Below are 19,276 nucleotides of genomic sequence, written 5' to 3'. Positions count from 1 at the left end.
GGGTCTGGAGCACAAGTCGGATGTGCAGCGGCTGAGGGAGCTGGGGGTGTTTAGTCTGGAGAAGAGGAGGCTGAGGGGAGCCCTGATCGCTCTCTACAACGGCCTGAAAGGAGAGTGTAGTGAGGTGGGGGTCGATCTCTTCTCCCAAGTAATGAACGATAGGACAAGAGGAAATGGCCTCAAGTTGTGCCAGGGGAGATTTAGATAGGACATCAGAAAAAATTTCTTGACCGAAAGGATTGTGAAGCAGAGGAAGAGGCTCCCCAGGGAAGTGGATGAGTCCCCATCCCTGGAGGTATTTAACAGACGTGTAGACATGGTGCTTAGGGACGTGGCTTAGTGCTGGACTTCGCAGGGCTAGTTTTACAGTTGGACTTGGTGATCTTAAAGGTCTTTTCCAACCTAAATAATTCTATGATTCTGTTACTCTATTTGAATTAAATTTACTTCTTTCTTATGCGCTCAGTGTAAGCACTGCCTCGGGATGGAGCTGTGGCATAGACCCCGCTTTGGTGAACCTGCGCACCTGGCAGTGTGGCCAATGTTTTAGGCTGACTCTGTGTGTGTATGTTTGGTTTGGGGGGAGACATATCAACAGTAGAAAGGTAAGAAAATGCCTACCACAATTTCTTGTTTCTTTTGGTTCCAATTATCCGATGGGTCCTCAGAGACCAGTACAGACCAGGAACATGTAGGTGATGACTGACCAGCCAGAATTTCACATTTGTCAATGTGAAATCCTGAATCCACCTGATGCCTTGGTGGTGGGCTATGACCACATTGTTTGTTTCACTTGTTTCCAGCTGGAAGATACTTGTTGCATCCTATTCCCATTTGAAACGTGGTCTGTTCTGGTCTGTATAGTACTGCTGTATCTTAAACATGCTATCCTCTCTGCAAACACTGAAGATGCCTGTGGTCATTTGGGGAGGGAAGAGGGAGAAGCATTTGAAAACCATCATGTTGTGTCTGCTCTAGAAAGATGATGGTCCTGAGAATTTTTCAGCAGTGTTTCTTTCTTGTGGGGTCTCCATAGTTAGCAACCAGAAAGCAATAAAGTGAATTTCTTCTGGTATTCTCAAAGCCAAGTGTTCCGTACTCTAGGAGCTGTTCATCATTAGAAGAACTTCACTAAGTTTGAATAAAAACTCAAAATAGCGTGCTTATCGTCTAGGATTGGAGGTTAGATAGCCAAAGCTTATGTACCTGTTCAGTTCAAGATTTGGCCCTGAGAGATCTAAGCTTTCATTGTGTGGAGGTATTCTAACAACTCTAAAGAGTTGTGGTATGTTGCTGCTTTCTTAATGAACTCAGTTTTCCAGAGTTTTGTATCTTGGCAGTTTTAATTCTGGCCTAAAGCTGATGGCATGTTTTCCTTTGAAGAGAAGGAACCGTGAGGATCTTGCCTTTGGCCATGAGCGCTTTCTCCGTGACTGTGTTTTATTCTCAGGCCCTCTGTCACCACCCTTTGCTGAAGGAGAGCCCCAGATGGCCCTTCAGACTTCTGGTCTCAACTTCTTCAGCAAAAATCATAGGATGGCTGGAGTGACAGCGTACCTCCGTACAGCCTGACTGCTCACTCTGAGGTGTTACCTTGGCTGTACCTGACAGCACAGTAATATAGGTACGGCCTCCTTGAAACCTTCTGGAAAACCTCCTGTAGAGGAGACTCCACAGCATCCACTGATGGCTTCTTCAAGCGTTTTCCTTTTCTACTAATGAGCAAGTTTTCCTGATTGTGCCTCAGATTATTGTCGTAGACAATTAAAGGATTTTTCTCTCCTGCTTTTCCCAGTGAACCTAGAAAGAGCATTTACAGTCTTTTTCAGAGGAGCTCCTTAGGTGTCAGAAGATGGTTACAGAGTTGTCCTGTTAGTGATCACTTTCAGACTAAATAAGCCCAGCTCCTTTGGCTTTTCACCAAAGATCATATTTTCCAAATAACCTGAGCACTTTGTGCTCTTTTAGACTTGCTCCACTGTCTACATTTTTCTGACAGCGTGGGCCCGGTGCTGGGTCCAACCCTGCTTAGGAAAGTCTGTGCTCCCATCCCTTGCTTTTGGCATTCTTAATAATAGGTCTGCAAGTGATTTGCGTGCTTTGTACTACCGTTGCGTTTTGCAGCTCACTATGGTCCCCAAATGTTATTCCTCCCCTACATGTATTTGATTTGTCCTTTCTAAAAATAGCACTTCCTCTTATTGTAGAAATGTTCTGAAATAAGTTCTTCAAGAATTGCCTTCGATTTGACCTTGTCTTCAGAGCGCTTACAGCCCCTTCCAGGCGTGTGTCACTGGCAAATTTTACGATAATCCAAGTTACTGATGGAAGTACTTGGTAGAACCAAGGGCAAGGCAAGTCCCTGCATACAGTCACCTGAAATGCTCTCCCGGGCTGGCAGTGAGCTACGACAACGGTAACTTTAGGATGACTTCATTTAATCCCTTGTGAAGCCACTTTAGAGTAATTATGTCTAGGAATGTCACATGGGACAGTGACTGAGCCCTACCGAAGCGGAGGTGGCGCTTTACCTGCACAGCCAGGTGTCTGTCGGAAGATGATTAAATTAGTTTGATGTGCTCTTTAGGCAAAACTATGAATGGGGCTTTTTTGGTTTGTTTTTATTATTTTTTTCATTTTTTAACATTATTTTATTATCGTTTGTGTGTTTACAAATTAACTGTTTGATAATTTGTTCCAGAATGATTTTAGAGTTTGAAGTTAGGTAGCCTCTGCCTGCCCTCAACTTATTTGCAGGAGCCATGCCCTAAGTCACCTAGGTGCACGGTAGCTTGCCGGGGTTGCCTTCCTAGCTCTTTCGCGGAAATTGGTTGTGTTCGGTATCTGGTAAGTATTCCGTCAGTGGTACTTTTGGTGAAGGCTAATGCAAAAGAAGTACAACTACTTTAGCCAAACTATTGGATTTGTTTTCCTTCCTTGTGTGGTGGTTGATCTTTGCTGTTCTTTGTTGTCTTTGTATTTTTAAGGTATTTATAAAATTTTTTTCTGTTTCATTTTGTGTCCCTTGCTAACTGAAGTTGCTTTAGCTCCTTGACCTTTCGGATTTTACCCATGCATGCTTTTGCTGTTCCTATATAGTTGCCTTTAGTCACATAATTGTGTTTCCACTTTTTACTGTGATTCTTTTCTAATTTTCCAGTCATTAGAGAACTTTGTGAATGGGCATAATGGCCTGTGCTTTGTGCCCTTCGTCTGAGTGGGAATTGCTTTGATTTGTTTTTTTTGCAGGTAGGGTTTTTTTTTGTTTGCCCTCCCTTTTTTTTTTTGAAGTCTGTTGTCCTTTCTCTACTGTTGTCACATCTTAGAATTGAAAACTCATTTCGTGATCACTGTCACCCAGATTACCTTCCCTTTTCCAGTTCTCATTCAATTCTTCTCTACTAGTCTAGATGAAATCTGTAATCGATGTTCCTGGCTATTTATAAAGCCGGAGATGTTCAACGCTTGTTCTGACTGCTGCAGGCAAGAGGCAATGTCTCAGCAGCTCTCTACCCATGTCTGCTCTGTGGCATGAAAAAGTGCTGTAAAAGTCAAACCCAGGCCTTCATTTCCAATGCAGAGTAGTGCTTAAATTTCCAGGGGAATGGGTAAATGCATTTCTGTTAGCAAGTGTTTGCTTACCAGATGATATCTCGTACGTCTTTGGAGAGCTCAAGGTAAAAATCTCATGTCATCAGTTAACTGGATTTTTAAGGGTTTCTAGCTTGGAAGGACAAGAATATGGATGGGTTTTAAAACTTCAGCTTCTGGAGCACGGAGGAGAAAATGCACACGGTACATGCGTGTATACACGTGTGTGTGTACGCCGAATCCCCGGGTTTCAGTTCCTCTTCCGCAGATCGCTTAATGCAAGACCATAGCATGATCTTTCCAGTCTCTCTTTGATCCCTACTTTATAACATTTTATCCCTGCTTTATAAGTGACTATAATTCTTGCATTTATTTGAGAGAAGCTGCCGTGCTTACTGATTTGGCAAGGATTTTGAAATCCCACAGGGAAGTATTATAACTTTGCAGGAATGGTGTTATTTACCTGATTGCTGATGAGGGGTGATTGTACTGTATGCTTTCACTTTGAGCACTTTTATCAATGTTCCTGCTTTCTGGGTGTGTTTGTCTGCACTCACGGTAGTTTAAGGAGGTGAGAAGACAATGTTTAAACTTGTTTAAATGCTGAAATTCGTTTGAGGTTTAAACTTGAACTTCATTTTCTTAGTAGTGGGGTCTAGCTTTGGCAGTGCTGAACCATCGCAATTCCCTTCGAAGCTGAGGGTTGCTTTCGGTGCTTAACACGTCTTGTAGTTAAAATATAAATTTTAGTTTCATAGCTGGTTTTGAATGTCTGACAGAAAGCAGTGGAGTCCAGCAATTCTAAGTTGCGATGACACGTTAGTGAGTGATGAATGTGATCTAATCAAATGTGTGTCAGCAAAACTGCCCAGATATCAAACGTTAAAAAAAATGCACTGAACTACTGTATACGTTTTTATTTCAAATGAATGACTTCAGCAACAAGATACCTCCTGAGATTTAATATGTATGACAGACTGGATCCTTCATGGCCGTCCTGATCTGTTGGGTGCATAATGTATTCAGTATCTCTTTTTTTGTATGTACACATGTATAGACAGGAGGTTGGTTTGAAATCTCAGTGTGTGTTTTTTGCAAAACATGCCCACTACAGTTAGAGTAGATAGTATATGCTGGCTAGTTTGTTTACTAAGAAGTAGTAAAATCTGTGTGTGCTTAAGGGAGGTTGGGTGGGGGAGAGATAGTGACTGAGGGCCAGAAAAGGAGGTAATGAAAGTACTAGTTTGTAAATCAGACTGCCTGTGTGTTGTGATACCGTAACAGGCTTTCTGGTAGACAGGGATGGGGCTAGTGCAAACAAGAGACTTCACCCTTCTTAATGCCAGAGGCCTCGTGCCCTCCGAAAGCAAGATTGTCTTTCTGGGGATTTTTTTGGTTGATTTAAAAAAAAAAAAAGTTTCTATTTTGCTTATTATAAATGCCCAGTCCCTCCTCTTGCCTGGGTGAAAGCTGTTATGTGAAGATTGTACAAAGGGGCCAGGAGTCAGGACTGCAGAATATGGTTGTCCAGTGGCTGGGATGCCGTGGCTGAGTGGTAACATTATTAATTTACTTTTCTGTTTTCTGTTTCCTTCCTTCTGCTCCCCCCGCCACACTCCTGGTACTGCAGGTTTCTAAAGTCAACGGGATCACTCGAATGTCATCTCCGAGTGGAAATGCAGCCAGTGCCAAAAAGATGAGAGAAGTCAGACCTTCACCGTCCAAAACTGTGAAGTACACTGCAACAGTGACAAAGGGAACTGTCACATACACCAAAGCCAAGAAAGAACTGGTCAAGGAAACCAAACTAAATCACCACAAACCCAGTTCACCTGTCAACCACACAATCTCAGGGAAAACAGAAAGTAGCAATGCAAAAACCCGCAAACAGGTGCTATCCCTTGGAGCATCCAAGTCTAACAATACCGCTGTTAATGGTGTAAAAGTCAATGGCAAGTTGAACCAAAAGACATGCACTAAGGAGGTGGGGAGACAGTTAAGGGAGGGGCTGCGCAATTCGAAGAGGAGGCTGGAAGAGACAAATCACATAGACAAAATACAGTCGCCCACCAAGAGAATGAAAGGGGCCGTCAACTTGGCAGAAGCTGCCAGCAAAAAGGCAGTCGTAGAAAAGCCTTTGCTGAATGGACACCTTAAAAAGGAAGTGCCAGAGAAGAGTTTGGAAAGGAATAGGCCGAAAAGAGCCACTGCTGGAAAGAGTACGCCAGGGAAACAAGCACATGGCAAAACTGAAAATGCCTCCTGTGAAAATCGTTCTACCTCTCAAGCGGAGTCCTTGCACAAGCCACAAGACTCAATGGGAAAGCACGAAAAGGGCAGTAGTAAGTCTGGGTGGGGGATGCTGGGGGAGATTCCCATCCTTAGGCCCTCCACCAAGGAATTTCATGACCCACTGATATACATTGAGTCAGTCCGAGCTCAGGTAGAGAAGTATGGGATGTGCAGGGTGATTCCTCCTCCAGACTGGAGACCTGAGTGCAAGCTAAATGATGAAATGCGGTTTGTGACACAGATTCAGCACATACACAAGCTAGGCAGGCGCTGGGGACCCAACGTGCAGCGGCTGGCCTGTATCAAGAAGCACCTCAAATCTCAGGGCATTACCATGGACGAACTCCCACTCATAGGTAAGGGCTGTGGTTTCATTGGCCTTTTGCCGCTGCTTGTGAGTGTCCGTATGCAACTTTATGCTCCGTTTGCCTTTATGCTTAACCGAACCCCTGTTCAATTAACACTGCAGAGCTCTGAATCTCTCTCTCTTTATCCATCGGTCAGGCACGACGCAGGTAGGTTGTCAGAGAGCTTTATATCACCACTTTCCTCCTGCCAACTCTCTCTTTCATCCAGGGGGAAAAAAAAAAAGCTATGCGAAGTCTTGGTCTCCAGATTTCAGGCTCTTCCCCTTTCCCTGCTGGTTTTTTTTGTAGGTAGTACAACTGCGGATATTGGTAAGCCTTGATTTAAATATGGCCTCAGAATACTTTTTGGATCTTTCCAAAGATGTTTTCCAAACAGGTTGCAACACTGCTGAACTTCGATACAAATATTTTTTTTTTCCCCCCTTCCTTTAAAAGCATTTAACCAAGGGGGAAAGAAAATATCTCAGAACTGACTTCTGTTTGGGTACTCAGACACTTAAAATCACAAATTTGCAGTGACCTGCTGACATTTAACAACCATTAAGTGTCAAGAATAGGCAGTAAAATGTGGTTGATTGCAAAATGGAGGTTTCATTATTTCTCCCAGCAGGTGTCTGCCAGGGCTAATGCCTGAGTGAGAATCACTTATTTAACAGAATTCTTGGTTTATGGTCTGCTGTCAAATATGACACGTGACAAAAATGTGACAATAGTTTGTAAAAACACGACAACAGCAGCATACAAATGAACTATTGAATGAACTACCTCCAGCTCTACTGCCTTTGCAGCCGTGACATAGTAACAAACTTGTGGTTTTAATTTTTGTTAGCCCTTCCCTTTGTTTTTCAAACGTGTTGGGTTGGAGCTCACAGAACCTGCATGTTGCAACTTGAGGCTAGAGTTTTGCCTTTGAGGCATTATCTGATCAGAGGCAGCCATCAATGCTAGTTGGATTAAAGGACACACTCTTCCGTTTAAACTGTTTACAGCACTTTCGTCCCCCCGTCCCGTTTTCAAACTTTATTTTATATCACATATGGTAAGTGAGTGAAAATGTATAAAAGCACACAAAGAGATTGCAGAGTTTATGGTGAACCGATGCAGGGCACAACAGAGAAAGGGCAGAATTTAAGGAGGAGGAATGAGGGTTAGGACTCTGCTGCAGTAGCTGTGAAAAAACGTTCAAGGAAATCTGAAAATTAAAATCACTCAAGCAGCAATAAGTGAACATTTTGTATGCCTAATGTATGCAATGGTTGTATGCTAATAGGGAAGAATAATGAATTAAATTTACTTTGGCAAGAGAGAGAAGGAAATGTGCAAGACAGCTCAATTAACGCTCCTGGAACAATGTTAACTTTTTAATGAAATACCTTAACTCGGCATTAGGATGGCGTTACTGTTAATTATTTGTATTATTTAAGCACCTAAGAGCCTAATTAATAGGCAAGGATTCTGTTCTGCTGGGTGCCATATAACCAAAGCAAACAGTGGTCTCTTATAAAGTTTGCATCCTACGTATCCTTTCTGCAGTTAATTTCTTGTGTTTAAAATTAAAAAAAAAAAAGAGAAAAGAAGCTGGGCATCATCAGTACAAAGATGAGAAATCTGTTGGTTCCAGCAGAAAAAATATAAAATAACCTGTGGTGATAAACGCACACTTCTTTAAGTAGACATGTGTACATATCCCTCCTTTCAGGGCCAAATCTCATTTCCATTGAAGTAAGCGGGAGTTTTGCCAATGGCTTCCATAGTGCCAGCATTTGGTATTAAATGCATACCTGCAGATGTAAGATATATTTTTTTTTGCTATTTCTGTATCACATGTGCCAGGTCTCCTATTTAAACCATTTTGCTATAGGTGCTTATAAATGGAGTTGAAATTCTTTTTTTTCCTTCCCTCCCTTTTTCTTCTTCAGCCTTTCAAGGAAAGTTCAAGCAACATGCTTAGGTCAATCCTGGAAAACATCAGCATGAGATATAAATGCTTCCAAAAATTATGAGTGTGTGAAATGGAATTATAATTGAGACCGTTTTGTAAACCTTAGCTGTAGCTGGCCCTATGGAGGATCTGCCAGATATGTGAGGCTCCGGTTGAATGATATGCTACTCGAGCTCTAATATTGCGGAGTGATTTTGAGCGATCATTCCATGATGTGGGAGAAAATCGCATTTCTTAAATAGCTCATAAATAGTGTTGAAACGGGGACCTTAAGCTGGGTGTGCGCCATTTGTCCCGCTGGAGAACATATATAACGTTAAATCTGGACCACACTTCATTCAAAGTTATGTTACTCAACTTTATGTAGGTCGCTGAATCTATTGGGATGGAAAGCCATCTTGAATTACTCCTTCAGCTTATTTGTGAGCTGTGCATATAAAAAACATTAGACCGAAAAAGTAACAGCCTGTAATAGAGGCCAGCTTGGAAGTTATTTTATGGGGAAGATTAGAGAGGAAAGAAAGAAAACCTTTCAAACTTGTTTGTTGGGTTTTTTTTTTCCCCAGTGGTGTTTACCTTTTCTCAGCTTCAAGACTTAACCATTTTGACCCCTCTTCCCCCCCCCAAATTTACTAAAATTGAATAAATCTGCTGCCCCGTGGCCCTGCCTCCAGCCTTGTCATATGCTCCTCAAAGCCTTACCCTTGGTTTTGGCTGCAGCCAGAATCCTTTCCTCTCTTTTCCCAGCTTTGCCCAGCGCTGTGCGGGCAGCGTTAGCGAGGAGCTTCTGGTGCTGCTCTGCCTCGGTGGCGACCGCTGTCAGCCCATACTGTTACAGGCAGGTTTACACCGCTGAGCCTCCCTCCTCGCTGGGCTGGCACGAGTGGTGGAAGAGAGGAAAGCCGAGGGAAGAAGGAAAATTGAGATCGGCTCTGAAGCGTCCAGAGTTGCAGCAGAGGGTAGTTTGAAGGAAGTAACGCTGCTTGCGCTGGCAGGCAAGATGATGTGACTGGCCCTTAAGATGCCCTAGCTGTGCATCCAACAGTAAATGTTTACCATAAGGCGGCTGCTTGCACTTCTCTGATGTATAATAGCATTTCTAAGTGCTCTGAAACGGCTGTGGCATAATGATTTTTTACTTTTCTCAAAGAAAAAGGGGAAGGAGAGACAATGCGGCGGCAGCAATGTTGATGCAACTTTTGTATTAATTCTCTTTTTCCTTCAGCAGTGCCCTGGGGAACTGTAGGTGGTCTTTGGTCCATTTCTTCACTGTTTCTATTGATGATTTATTTCTGTGCTTTGAGAGTATTTATGACGTTTCTTTTATTGTTCCTCATCCATTTGGCTGCTTTTTATGCTGCAGTTTGTCTAATCCTCCATTTTTATTTTTTGACGGGAGTATGAAATGTGCTAGTCATCTTAAAACATACGAAAACATAATGGAGTATAAAATATGAATGGCCTCAAACTGGAAGAATAATGTGTCTGGAACTTTTTTACACAGTTGCAGGCACCAGGCCCAAACAACCCTCTGCCTCCCTTGGGGTTTTTTAAGACATTTTCTACTTGTATTGAAATGAATGATGTTACTGTGCTCCTTTTAAATACTAACTGTATTCAAAGTGTTGTGCAAGCAGTAGATAATCGGTGTTTCACCTCCAGAAAGGATAGGTACTTGTCTTTTTGATTGCCAGTACCCATCTTGACATTTGTTTTGCTGCTTCCTGGGGTAAACCAGATGTGGGACTGGTGGCGGGCGAGGGGAGACTGGGAGCATGCGGGCTTTTAAAGAGCTGGGCACCTCTCGTCTCCCCAGCCGCTGGGTATCGACCGGGGCAAAGACACATGTCAGGAGATAGCTGGGGGTGCTCTGAGAAGAGAAGGGAATGAAACTCAAGGAGGAGAGCAAATTTAGCCATAGGGAAGGCTATTGCCAATAGCAAAATACCATCTGCTGGACAAATTAAGCTAGCAAAAGAGCGGCACGCGCCTGTCTTTAGCGGGAGGTGTATGAGACCGGGACGATCCTGCTCCGGTGCGCAGGTGACCAGAGCTGTACAGGTGGCACATCCTGTATGTGCCCAGCCTGGTAGCGTGCTTGACGCAAGCCGCCCGCAGCTTTCCTAACCTGCTCCTGTGTTTCCCTTTCCCCTCCTCTGCTGCCTGGCACCCGCGGACCCCAGGAGGCTGCGAGCTCGACCTGGCCTGCTTCGTCCAGTTGATCAATGAGATGGGGGGGATGCAGCAAGTGACTGACCTCAAGAAATGGAACAAGCTGGCAGACATGCTGCGCATCCCCAAAACTGCACAGGACAGGCTGGCCAAGCTGCAAGAAGCCTACTGCCAGTACTTGCTCTCCTACGACTCCCTCTCCCCCGAGGAGCACAAGAAACTGGAGAAGGAGGTCTTGCTGGAAAAGGAAATCTTGGAGAAGAGGAAAGGACCTTTGGAGGGACATTCGGAGAATGCCTACAAGTTCCATTCCTTGCCCCGGTTTGAGCCCAAAAATGGACTCATCAACGGCGTGGTTCACAAAAATGGCTTCCGCAACAAGTTAAAAGAGGTCGACGTCCCACTGAAGACGGGCAGGCGGCGGCTCTTCGCTCAGGAAAAGGAGACCATGAAGGAGGACGAGGAGGAGGAGGAGGGAGTTCTTAGCGACTTACACAAGTGTATATACAAGGTAATGGGGCAGGCTCTGCCCGTTTTGTTTTGCAGACCTGGTGGTGCTGTCGTCTGGGTGGTATCTGGTGCAAACCCGGCCAGCTGGGGGGACAGCCGATGGGCTGCAGTGCCACCCCCAAGGCAGCGGCGCAGCCAGCGGCTGTTGCAGCCGGGCGGTCTGCGATATCCTCATCTGCCTGGCTCTTGCGGGATGTCGGGCAAAGCTGGAAGGCATTCTTGTCATAACGAGTTGCACTGGGCTCTGCCCCCCTTCGTCTTCTTGTGAGAGGTTCCCTGAATAGCTCTGCCCAATTATCCTTGCAGACGCTTCTTTTTTTCATTTTCTAGTGACATTTAAAGTAATGTTCTGCTTTTTTTTTCTTGCAAGTCTCTTGTTGAGTGAAGTAGTGCTTCACATCAAAACTAACATCACTAGAAATACTACTACATTTAGAAAGGGCAAATTGAAATGCAAACAATATTTTCATTCACGATGCCAGACTTTGCTCAGCACTAACAGTGACATGGACGCGTAGTCCTCCACATATCGAGTACATCCATTTAGGAAGGAATGCTGACTCTTTCACTGTATTTTATTTGGCAGTCTCCTACTCTGGAGCAGGACTTGGCACAGCAACTCGCTCTGCAGTTTTGAGTTGTGTTGAATTGTGTAGCTGTGCTCAGAGAGAAATACGGTGTTGAGTGTCTGTGCCCAGTAAAGGAATATGCTGTTCCTCCCCTTCCAATCTTGCTTCCATCACTGGGAAATGAAGCCAGATAGCCCAAAGTGGCTTATTGTTAAGCTATTTATGGACTGCATGAGCTCATGACTTGAGCTTTAAAGGCTTGCTTCAGGTTTCTTTTGCAGCCTGTTATAATTGGTTGGCCCAAAAATTCTTTTACGCAGGGACTCCGGCTTCAATCCCACCTTTGAAGAGCAGTCTCTTTGCCGTACTGCTGTTGGAGAGAAGCGTATCTAATGACAGCAGCATTTGTGAATAGTGAAGCGGCATTTCTCTGCCTTAATATCCTGTGCCTAATGATGTTAAATGAAAAATTTGATACAACTTACCCCGACTGCTGTATGAACAATCTCGAACTTAGTGGGGAAATGCCTCCATCTTCTTTTCCAGTGCAAGTCCCAAGTTAGAGTTTAGAAGATGCAAAGTAACTCAAAAATCAAGATAGGGGTTTGTGATAAGTATCCTAATCAGATATAGAAAATAAAAAAAGGCAAGCGAGCAAAGCACAGCTAGTATAACCAGCCTGAGTCTGCCGAGCCCCGGGCCTTTACCTCAAAAAGCTGAGAGCTCCCAAATTGCTGCTGCTACCCAAAAAGCCCTGGCAGTACTGACAGCATCAGTATGAGTCCAAGAATACCTGGTAGAGATACTTTTGCTCCGAGCATAGAAGCTGTTAGAGACAAGCATCGCTGAGCCTGGGGGCCAGTGCTCTCCCCACCCACCAAAGCAGCCGCAGCACAGGGCTCAGGCAGCGCCTCGCCTTGTCTGCCGTGGTGCCGGCAGCTTCCCCGGTACCGGGGCTTGCCTGTTTGAATCCCATCCCACGCTCATCTGCGGTGCAGAGACTGAGGACTGCTGTCACGGGCAAGGGACCGGGGAGAAAACAGGGGGAAGCAAATCTGCAGTGGGTTTCTGGAGAGATCCCTGCTGTGGAGTGCCCTGCGGGGTGCCTGGTCAGTCCGAGTGCCAGGAGAGGCACGTAGCCCTTAGGGAAAGGCCCTGTGGGAATGATGCATGAGAACCGGTTACGTCACTCAGAGCAAGCCTCAAGACACAGAAATAAGAAATTATGCAACAATCTTGTTGCACCAGAGTAACCTACAAGACTTACAAAATGACTATAGTTCGTCACTAGGCTTTTTAATAAGACTGAGGTAAGGTGGTGCTGGCTTATGGCTTTAAGCAGAGGGTGCTTTGTGGCATTTTATGAAACAAGCCTTTTATTCCTGCGTTCTCTGTTTTTCTTGCATGATGGTATCCTTCTGTGCCTGGGTCTGTGGAGGGGGGAGTGTTCTTTACCTATTAACAAGTTCCTGAGAAAATTTAAAATTTGTTTAACAGAATATGTCCTCATGTTACAGTTTCCACAGATGATGGGATTGTAATGGTTCCTTTCTAAAGCACATTGCTAATTCTAATTAAAAATAAAAAACACACACAAACCCAAAAAAACCCACCCACCCCTTTGATAAATGCCCAGGTCAATAGATTGAGAGCTGGAGGAGAACATCGTAATTGTGTGGCTGTAGTCCGGTTTAAGCCATAAAGCCTGTGCCTCAGCCCATGAAGAGGCCATACATTCAGGATTTCACACAGCAATTTCTGCAGTCAGCACGTGCCTGAGCTGGAACGTGTTTTTAGAAAGAGACGTCCAGTCTTCCAGGAGCCGTTACCACCATATCGCATGTCAGTGTTAGAGTAAATCTCCTTTGTGTTCGGCTGACTTTCTGCCAGGGCTCCCAAATGATTTTCAGTGTTGCTCCTTTCCAGGCTGTAAGGCCTGCTGTGCTTTTAAGTGTGTGCTGCAGGCTGCTGCCCTTGCTTTCTTTACTCCTAAATAGATGGCTGTTCTACCTGACTAATAAAATGTCGTCGTTTGTAAGTATGTGAAGTAAACTGCTGTCATCAAAGAAGGATCTGCTGCAAGATTTTCACTCTTCTTTCCCCAATTTTAGCTCTGAAAATATTTTAAAAATCTGTACTGGAGCTGACTGTAAGCAGAATTTGTTTCTATATAGAGCAAACTGAAGGATTATTAGAAGACCTGTTAGAGGGACACGCAGAAGAAATCACCAATGCAAGTTTTGCCAGCCCTCACGTGAAACTGTCCTATAAATCCCATGCTGAGCTCTCTTCTGCCAGGGACTCGGCGTTTTCGGACTCTGCTTAATAGGAGTCCCTCCTTCCTGCCTGTGACTATTGTGAAATCTCTGTTTTTCGCTCATATTTATGGTTGCTTTAATGTCTTTAAGACTCGTAGCATTGCAGTCTCCTTCTCTATGTCTTCCCTCCCAGCGTGGCGGTGATGCTCTGGGCTGGCTCTCACGGCCGACACGGAGGCCGTGGAGAAGAATCGGGAGAGGAAATAGGACATTTTGTTCCTTAAACCTTCCTCCTGCAGCAACAGAGACTCTGCTGAGTAGCTTGAAGCTCCCATGGCGGTTGTTGAAATGTTGAGATATTTTTGAGGGCATTGAAAAGGGTATTTTACTCTTCAGCGATTCATTTTGTGTTCTGCTTAAAATGCTCTATTACAGCATTTTAAATTGTTTTCTGAGTTGATATTAGAAAATTTTACGAGATCCATCAAATTAAAAAACCCAAACAACAAAAACAGACAACAAAAACCCCTCAACTGTTTAGTTTGTGTTGCAACTTTGAGGAGGCTAAAAAGATACCAAATTCTTGATAGAGGAAGACGTGGGTATATGCAATTTTAAAGGGCTAAACTGTTCCGGTTTTCCACTTTCTTTTTTTCTTGCTTGCTGCGTATCTGAAAAATGGAAAGGCACGGTTAATCTTGGAAGATGGGTCCTTATTCTTATTTTTCTGTGTAAGATGAGAGGAAGAGGCAAGTAACGGAAACGAGGAAGCCGCTGCAGAGCGCGTGGTGGTTTGCGAGTGGTGAAGCCTATGCTCCAGTGCGACGACCCTGCATTTTACAAGAGTTTTTTTTGTGAAAAGCTGCCTCAATAAATGATTCATGAGGGCATTAAAAGATGAAGGAAATTGCTTATTGTATTGCAGAGCATCCAACTCTGAAGTTTATGGGAATCAGAGGGCCCCAGGCCCTGGGCATTTCACAAACTTTTTTGTTACAGCTAATTATACTGCATTCAATTAAAAAAGTGACAATGTTACAACCGTGGGAGCATGGCAAAGTGATAGACTTGGCCTCTGGGGGAAAAGCTGCTAGTATAGTTGTTTCTAGTTTATTCTTGGGCATAGTTCTTAAATTAAACACAAGAAAAGACTGAGGTGGTTTGGCAGATCTGTTTCATAATTGAAAAACTAGAAAGCTAATAGTCCGAGCAATAAAACGTTCATTTATGTGGAGTTTTTTAAGTCTGTGGTTGCTCAGACGGGCAACCAGTGGACACGGTGGGAGTTAGAGGAAGGAGCGGTAGATCTGGCGAGGGGGCAAAGAGATTTTCAGTTTCACGTTTGCAGAGCAATGCTGGTCCCTGCCTGCAGCGATGCCCGCAAACCAGTATGGCCACAGCAGCTGGTGTGGTGCCTGCCGGCTCTCGTGGCTCACAGTTGTCCAGGGTGTTTCTTCTGCCCTGGAGCGGAGAAGGCAATAGGGGTGTCCCTGTCTGGGCCGAAAGCCGCGAGTGGGTTCTCGTGCTCCTGCCCTCAGAGCCTCCAGAGCATCTGGTATGAGAGGTATGTGCGAGAGCAGGTATCCAGAAACTTAGGTATAGCTCAAGCAGAAAACCAAGTCAGATCCTCTTCGCGTACAGCTCCTTCAGCAGTGCCAAGAAAGAGTGCACTCATTTGGCCATTTTACTGTGTTTTACTTTTCTCAGCCTTGTAATGACGGGTCCTGGTTCCTTGCATTTGCATTGCTTTTATTGAATTGAGCATAACTAGTTTTTGTAAGCGGGTGATTACAGTAATCTTGGTAATCCCTGCTTTTTGTGACCCCCTTCCATCACATACAATACTAGTTTGATGCTGAATGTTTCTGTGAACTTCCTAGGTCTTTCACCTGTTTCTCTGTATGTAAAGGGCGTAGCAGCATGGTCCTTTGATCATATATTGGATTTGATTGTAAAATGCAGGTAGGGTGGCCTACTGGGTCCTTTGCAGCCTGTTGTAGAAAACTGGGCTGTGTCCATCTTCTGTATTTGTCAAACACAGAGCATTGTGCTGGACAAAGCGGTGTACGTGGCCTTCTGGGAACGTTCGCTTGGCCTTTTAGATGGCTGGTTTGGTGATTCAATGTGATTAAATTTCTGTATCTTTTGAGATATTTTCCATCAGATAAGAAAGGAGTTTCAGACCCACAGGAGTTCTGGAGACATTGGCCTCTTTCCCCCTTTCGTGATCTAGGATTGAGCATGTAAGGAAAAGAGTGAGGCCAGGGGGAAGAGGCACGTTTTTTTATTTTCACTTTTAATTTTATTTTCTTTTCCCACAGGGTAGGTCTGTTTCTTTAACAACCTTCTACCGAACAGCAAGAAACATCATGAACATGTGCTTCACAAAGGAGCCTACAGTAGCTGAAGTAGAGGTGAGGCCAACACAAGGAGTGGTAAAAGGTTTTTATTTCAGGGGATTGAATTTGAGGATTCACTATAGTTGATGTACAGGCATTGCCATAAGCTGTTTAAGGCTACCTAGTGTGGGAGAAAAAGAAATGGTTAGATAGACGTGGTACTGATTCTTCCTTTTAAAATTTTTTGACATTTTTAATGAAGGTGCTGATGAACTGAGGGAGAGAAAGAAATCTTAATCTGTCATGTGCTGAAGCACAGGAGCCAAGAGGATCTGAATTCTATCTTCCCCATTCGTTGTTGCTTTTAAGTATTTATATTCTGATTTTTAAGAAGTGTTTTATGTTGAATTACATTGAGGTCATGAAAGCCCTGTAAATTTCTGGGGTTTATGTTTTAATGAGAGATACCCTGTTCAGTGAATTAAAAATGCATTACCGTTTTCTCTTAACCACAGCAAGAATATTGGCGGATAGTGGAACAGAAAGATTGCCACGTAGCAGTGCATTGTGGAAAAGTAGATACCAACACCCACGGGAGCGGCTTTCCCGTGGGAAAATCTGAACCATTTTCAAGGTAAGATCACCAAATCCACTCACTTTGTCGACTCCTGCCAGCTGCCCCGCTGTGCTGAGTGGAGCTGGGGGCGCGAGACCGGCGCGGCAGCTTGGTGCTGGGAACGTTGGCACCGGGAATGTGCACTGACTTGTATCTGCCTCTGTGTCACCCCTCGAGCAGGCATGGGTGGAACCTCACGGTCCTTCCTAATAATACAGGATCCATCCTGCGACATCTTGGTGCTGTGCCTGGTAAGCGAGTCTCTTTTCTATGTTTCCCGCAGGTGTAAATGTCCTCTAAAATGTGGTGGTGTGGCCACCAAAGTCTTCTCCCTCTTTCTGGCACCTCTGTTTGCTGGCTGACTGAGTAGACACGGAGTTGTATGTAGCGGGTTGTATTTAAAGGAATGAAGGCAGATGTGTGCAGATAAAGAATTAATGAATAGTTGATAGCTGGGAGGACCCAGCTGTAGTTGCAGTATCCCTCTCTGTTGTTGCCAGTACATCGCTGTTCTTGCTTTGTGTCAGGATGGTGAAGTGCAGAGCTGTGCAACTTCCTTACTTGCAAACCTAGTCTGTAGTGCTGGGCAAAGCAGGACCCAGGTTCTCTAAATGAATTGTCGTGAGTGCTCCAGCTGCATATGTGCCATTGCAATTTAGTGGTAGAAATGTTAGCTGAAAGTATAATTTAGTCTCCTGGGCAGGTGAGGAGCCTGAAGAAACCAGTTGGGAAACAGAATACCTGTTTACAAGTACACGTATGCTTGACAACATGAAGCAACCTCCTCTGATCAATGGCATTGAGCTTGAATTATGAGTATTTGTAAATTCTCTAAAGAATGAAAATTTTTGCAGCTGTTAGAAAACAAATATGTTCAAGGGCACTGTAATTAGCTGGTAGCTATTTTGTTAGTGGAAAATGCTGAATTTGTTAAATTATGCTCTGTGAATTATTCACTCTGGTAGGAAGACTTAAAACTTAAAGGTCAGCTTGCGGGTAGAACAATATTTTTGAACTGAAACGCCCTCTCAAAATGTCTTTTAATTAGAAATGCAGTTACTCAAAACTCATTTTCAATCTCTTTGTTTTAGGAGTGACAATTCCTTGGCTAAATATTGGCATGGTCTTTTCTACCTCATGCTGGTCTCGAGACCAAAATCACCTTCCATACATTGACTACTTACACACTGGTGCTGATTGCATTTGGTAGGTATTCTTGTGTTTTGTTTTCCTTGCCATTACCTTTCACTGCTATGTTTCTCAGCGGCTGCTGATGTCAGAGGTGCTGACCCAGCCATCGCTGGGAAAGCGCATGGCCCAGAAAAGAGGAAACCATTAAAACAGGAGCTCCTCTCGAAATATTTCAAGGTGGAGAAACCTCCTGTATGTGATCGTACCAAGGGGTAAAGGTAAACACTGGATTATGCTGCGGACCTGAGAGTTTGTCACTTTCTGTCATGGGCGTTTCCTCTCCCTCTTCTGTGAATCGGGAATCTGTAATCTTTTATAATAATATACTATCAGGACAAATTGCTGAGCAAGCTACGTTGTCCTCAACCTTAGGTGAGTCTGTTTCTCTCTCTGACATTTACCTAGTCTTAAATGACAGTAAATTCCAAACAAGGCATTCAAGAATGCCCTAATTAAGTTCTGAGGCCACTCTTCATGCTGTGCGTGTCAAAACATGTGCCTTTTGGGACTGAACACGCTTGAATGCAGCCAGCCAGAGTTTTAGGAAAGGCTACTATTTCTGTTTTTCCAAGCCGAGAAGAATAAAACCAAAGAAGCCATTTGCTTTTTCTTGGTGGGCGTACATAAGTGCATAGCTTCAGGTGTATTTGTGAGGGTTGCCTTGATGAAACGTGGATAGTAAGAAGGAAGAAGTGAAACTGCTTTGTCTGTAAAAACTCATCTTCACTGTCAGGCTAGTATTCATTATTAACTCATGACAACTTTTAATATTGCAATAAAGTACCCAACTTTGTTGAGGAAAAGATGAATTTAATAACTCTAGGTCTGCATAATATCTGGAGTAGCTCTGACAGCACTGCTTTCAGTGGCTGCTCCAGTGATAACAAAGCAGGCCACTGGGCACCAAAGCTCTCCTCTGTCTTGCAAAGTCTAGCCAGCATCCAGAAATCTTCTCTTCCAAGGACAGATCCCTGTGGTACTAAAACCAGTGGTGCTTCGTTTACCTGCACATTGCTCAGGTCACTCTGATCTCTCAGGTTTTACCTCCTGAAGAGTAAACAAGGGAGAACTCAATTTGCACGCAGAGCAGAGGTCAGTGACCTAACCTTTTTATTCTGGAGGGATTCTCAGTGCCCATTAAAAGCAGGAAGAAAATTTTATTCTGCCCAAGACACTCAGAAGTCTGTACTGACTGCTCACTTCCCATTTTTATGGGTACATCAGGAATTGCAAATGAGGGAAATTGCAGCGTACGCCACAGTGGCAAAGGATCTCAGTTCCCCTCGGTCCTGCCAGTAGTCGGGTAGTCCCGTGCGCTTCTGTGCTGCCCCTCCACTTCACGCATCCTTCCCACGCTTTTTCCTGGGCCCATCTCGTGAGGGGCTGCATGCTTGAATCTTTCAGCTATTCCAGCTGTATTTTCTGACT

General features: G+C 44.2%; 1 protein-coding gene across 1 annotated transcript in view; it reads left to right on the top strand.

The window, feature by feature from the left end:
* JARID2 (jumonji, AT rich interactive domain 2) overlaps positions 1-19,276 on the top strand; it is a 99,957-nt gene that overhangs the window by 64,288 nt on the left and 16,393 nt on the right. Inside the window, exons 5-11 of the mRNA XM_009706104.1 lie at positions 5,222-6,239; positions 10,377-10,876; positions 16,024-16,116; positions 16,557-16,675; positions 16,838-16,908; positions 17,749-17,863; positions 19,229-19,239. Coding sequence (XP_009704406.1) covers positions 5,222-6,239; positions 10,377-10,876; positions 16,024-16,116; positions 16,557-16,675; positions 16,838-16,908; positions 17,749-17,863; positions 19,229-19,239 — 1,927 coding nt within the window. The remainder of the gene's footprint in view (positions 1-5,221; positions 6,240-10,376; positions 10,877-16,023; positions 16,117-16,556; positions 16,676-16,837; positions 16,909-17,748; positions 17,864-19,228; positions 19,240-19,276) is intronic.

Source organism: Cariama cristata, unplaced genomic scaffold, assembly GCF_000690535.1.
Source record: "Cariama cristata isolate BGI_N322 unplaced genomic scaffold, ASM69053v1 scaffold9350, whole genome shotgun sequence".
In the NCBI taxonomy this organism is placed as follows: Eukaryota; Metazoa; Chordata; class Aves; order Cariamiformes; family Cariamidae; genus Cariama; species Cariama cristata.
The sequence above is the reverse complement of the archived record's forward strand: the minus strand, read 5'-3'. Positions and strand labels throughout refer to the sequence as shown.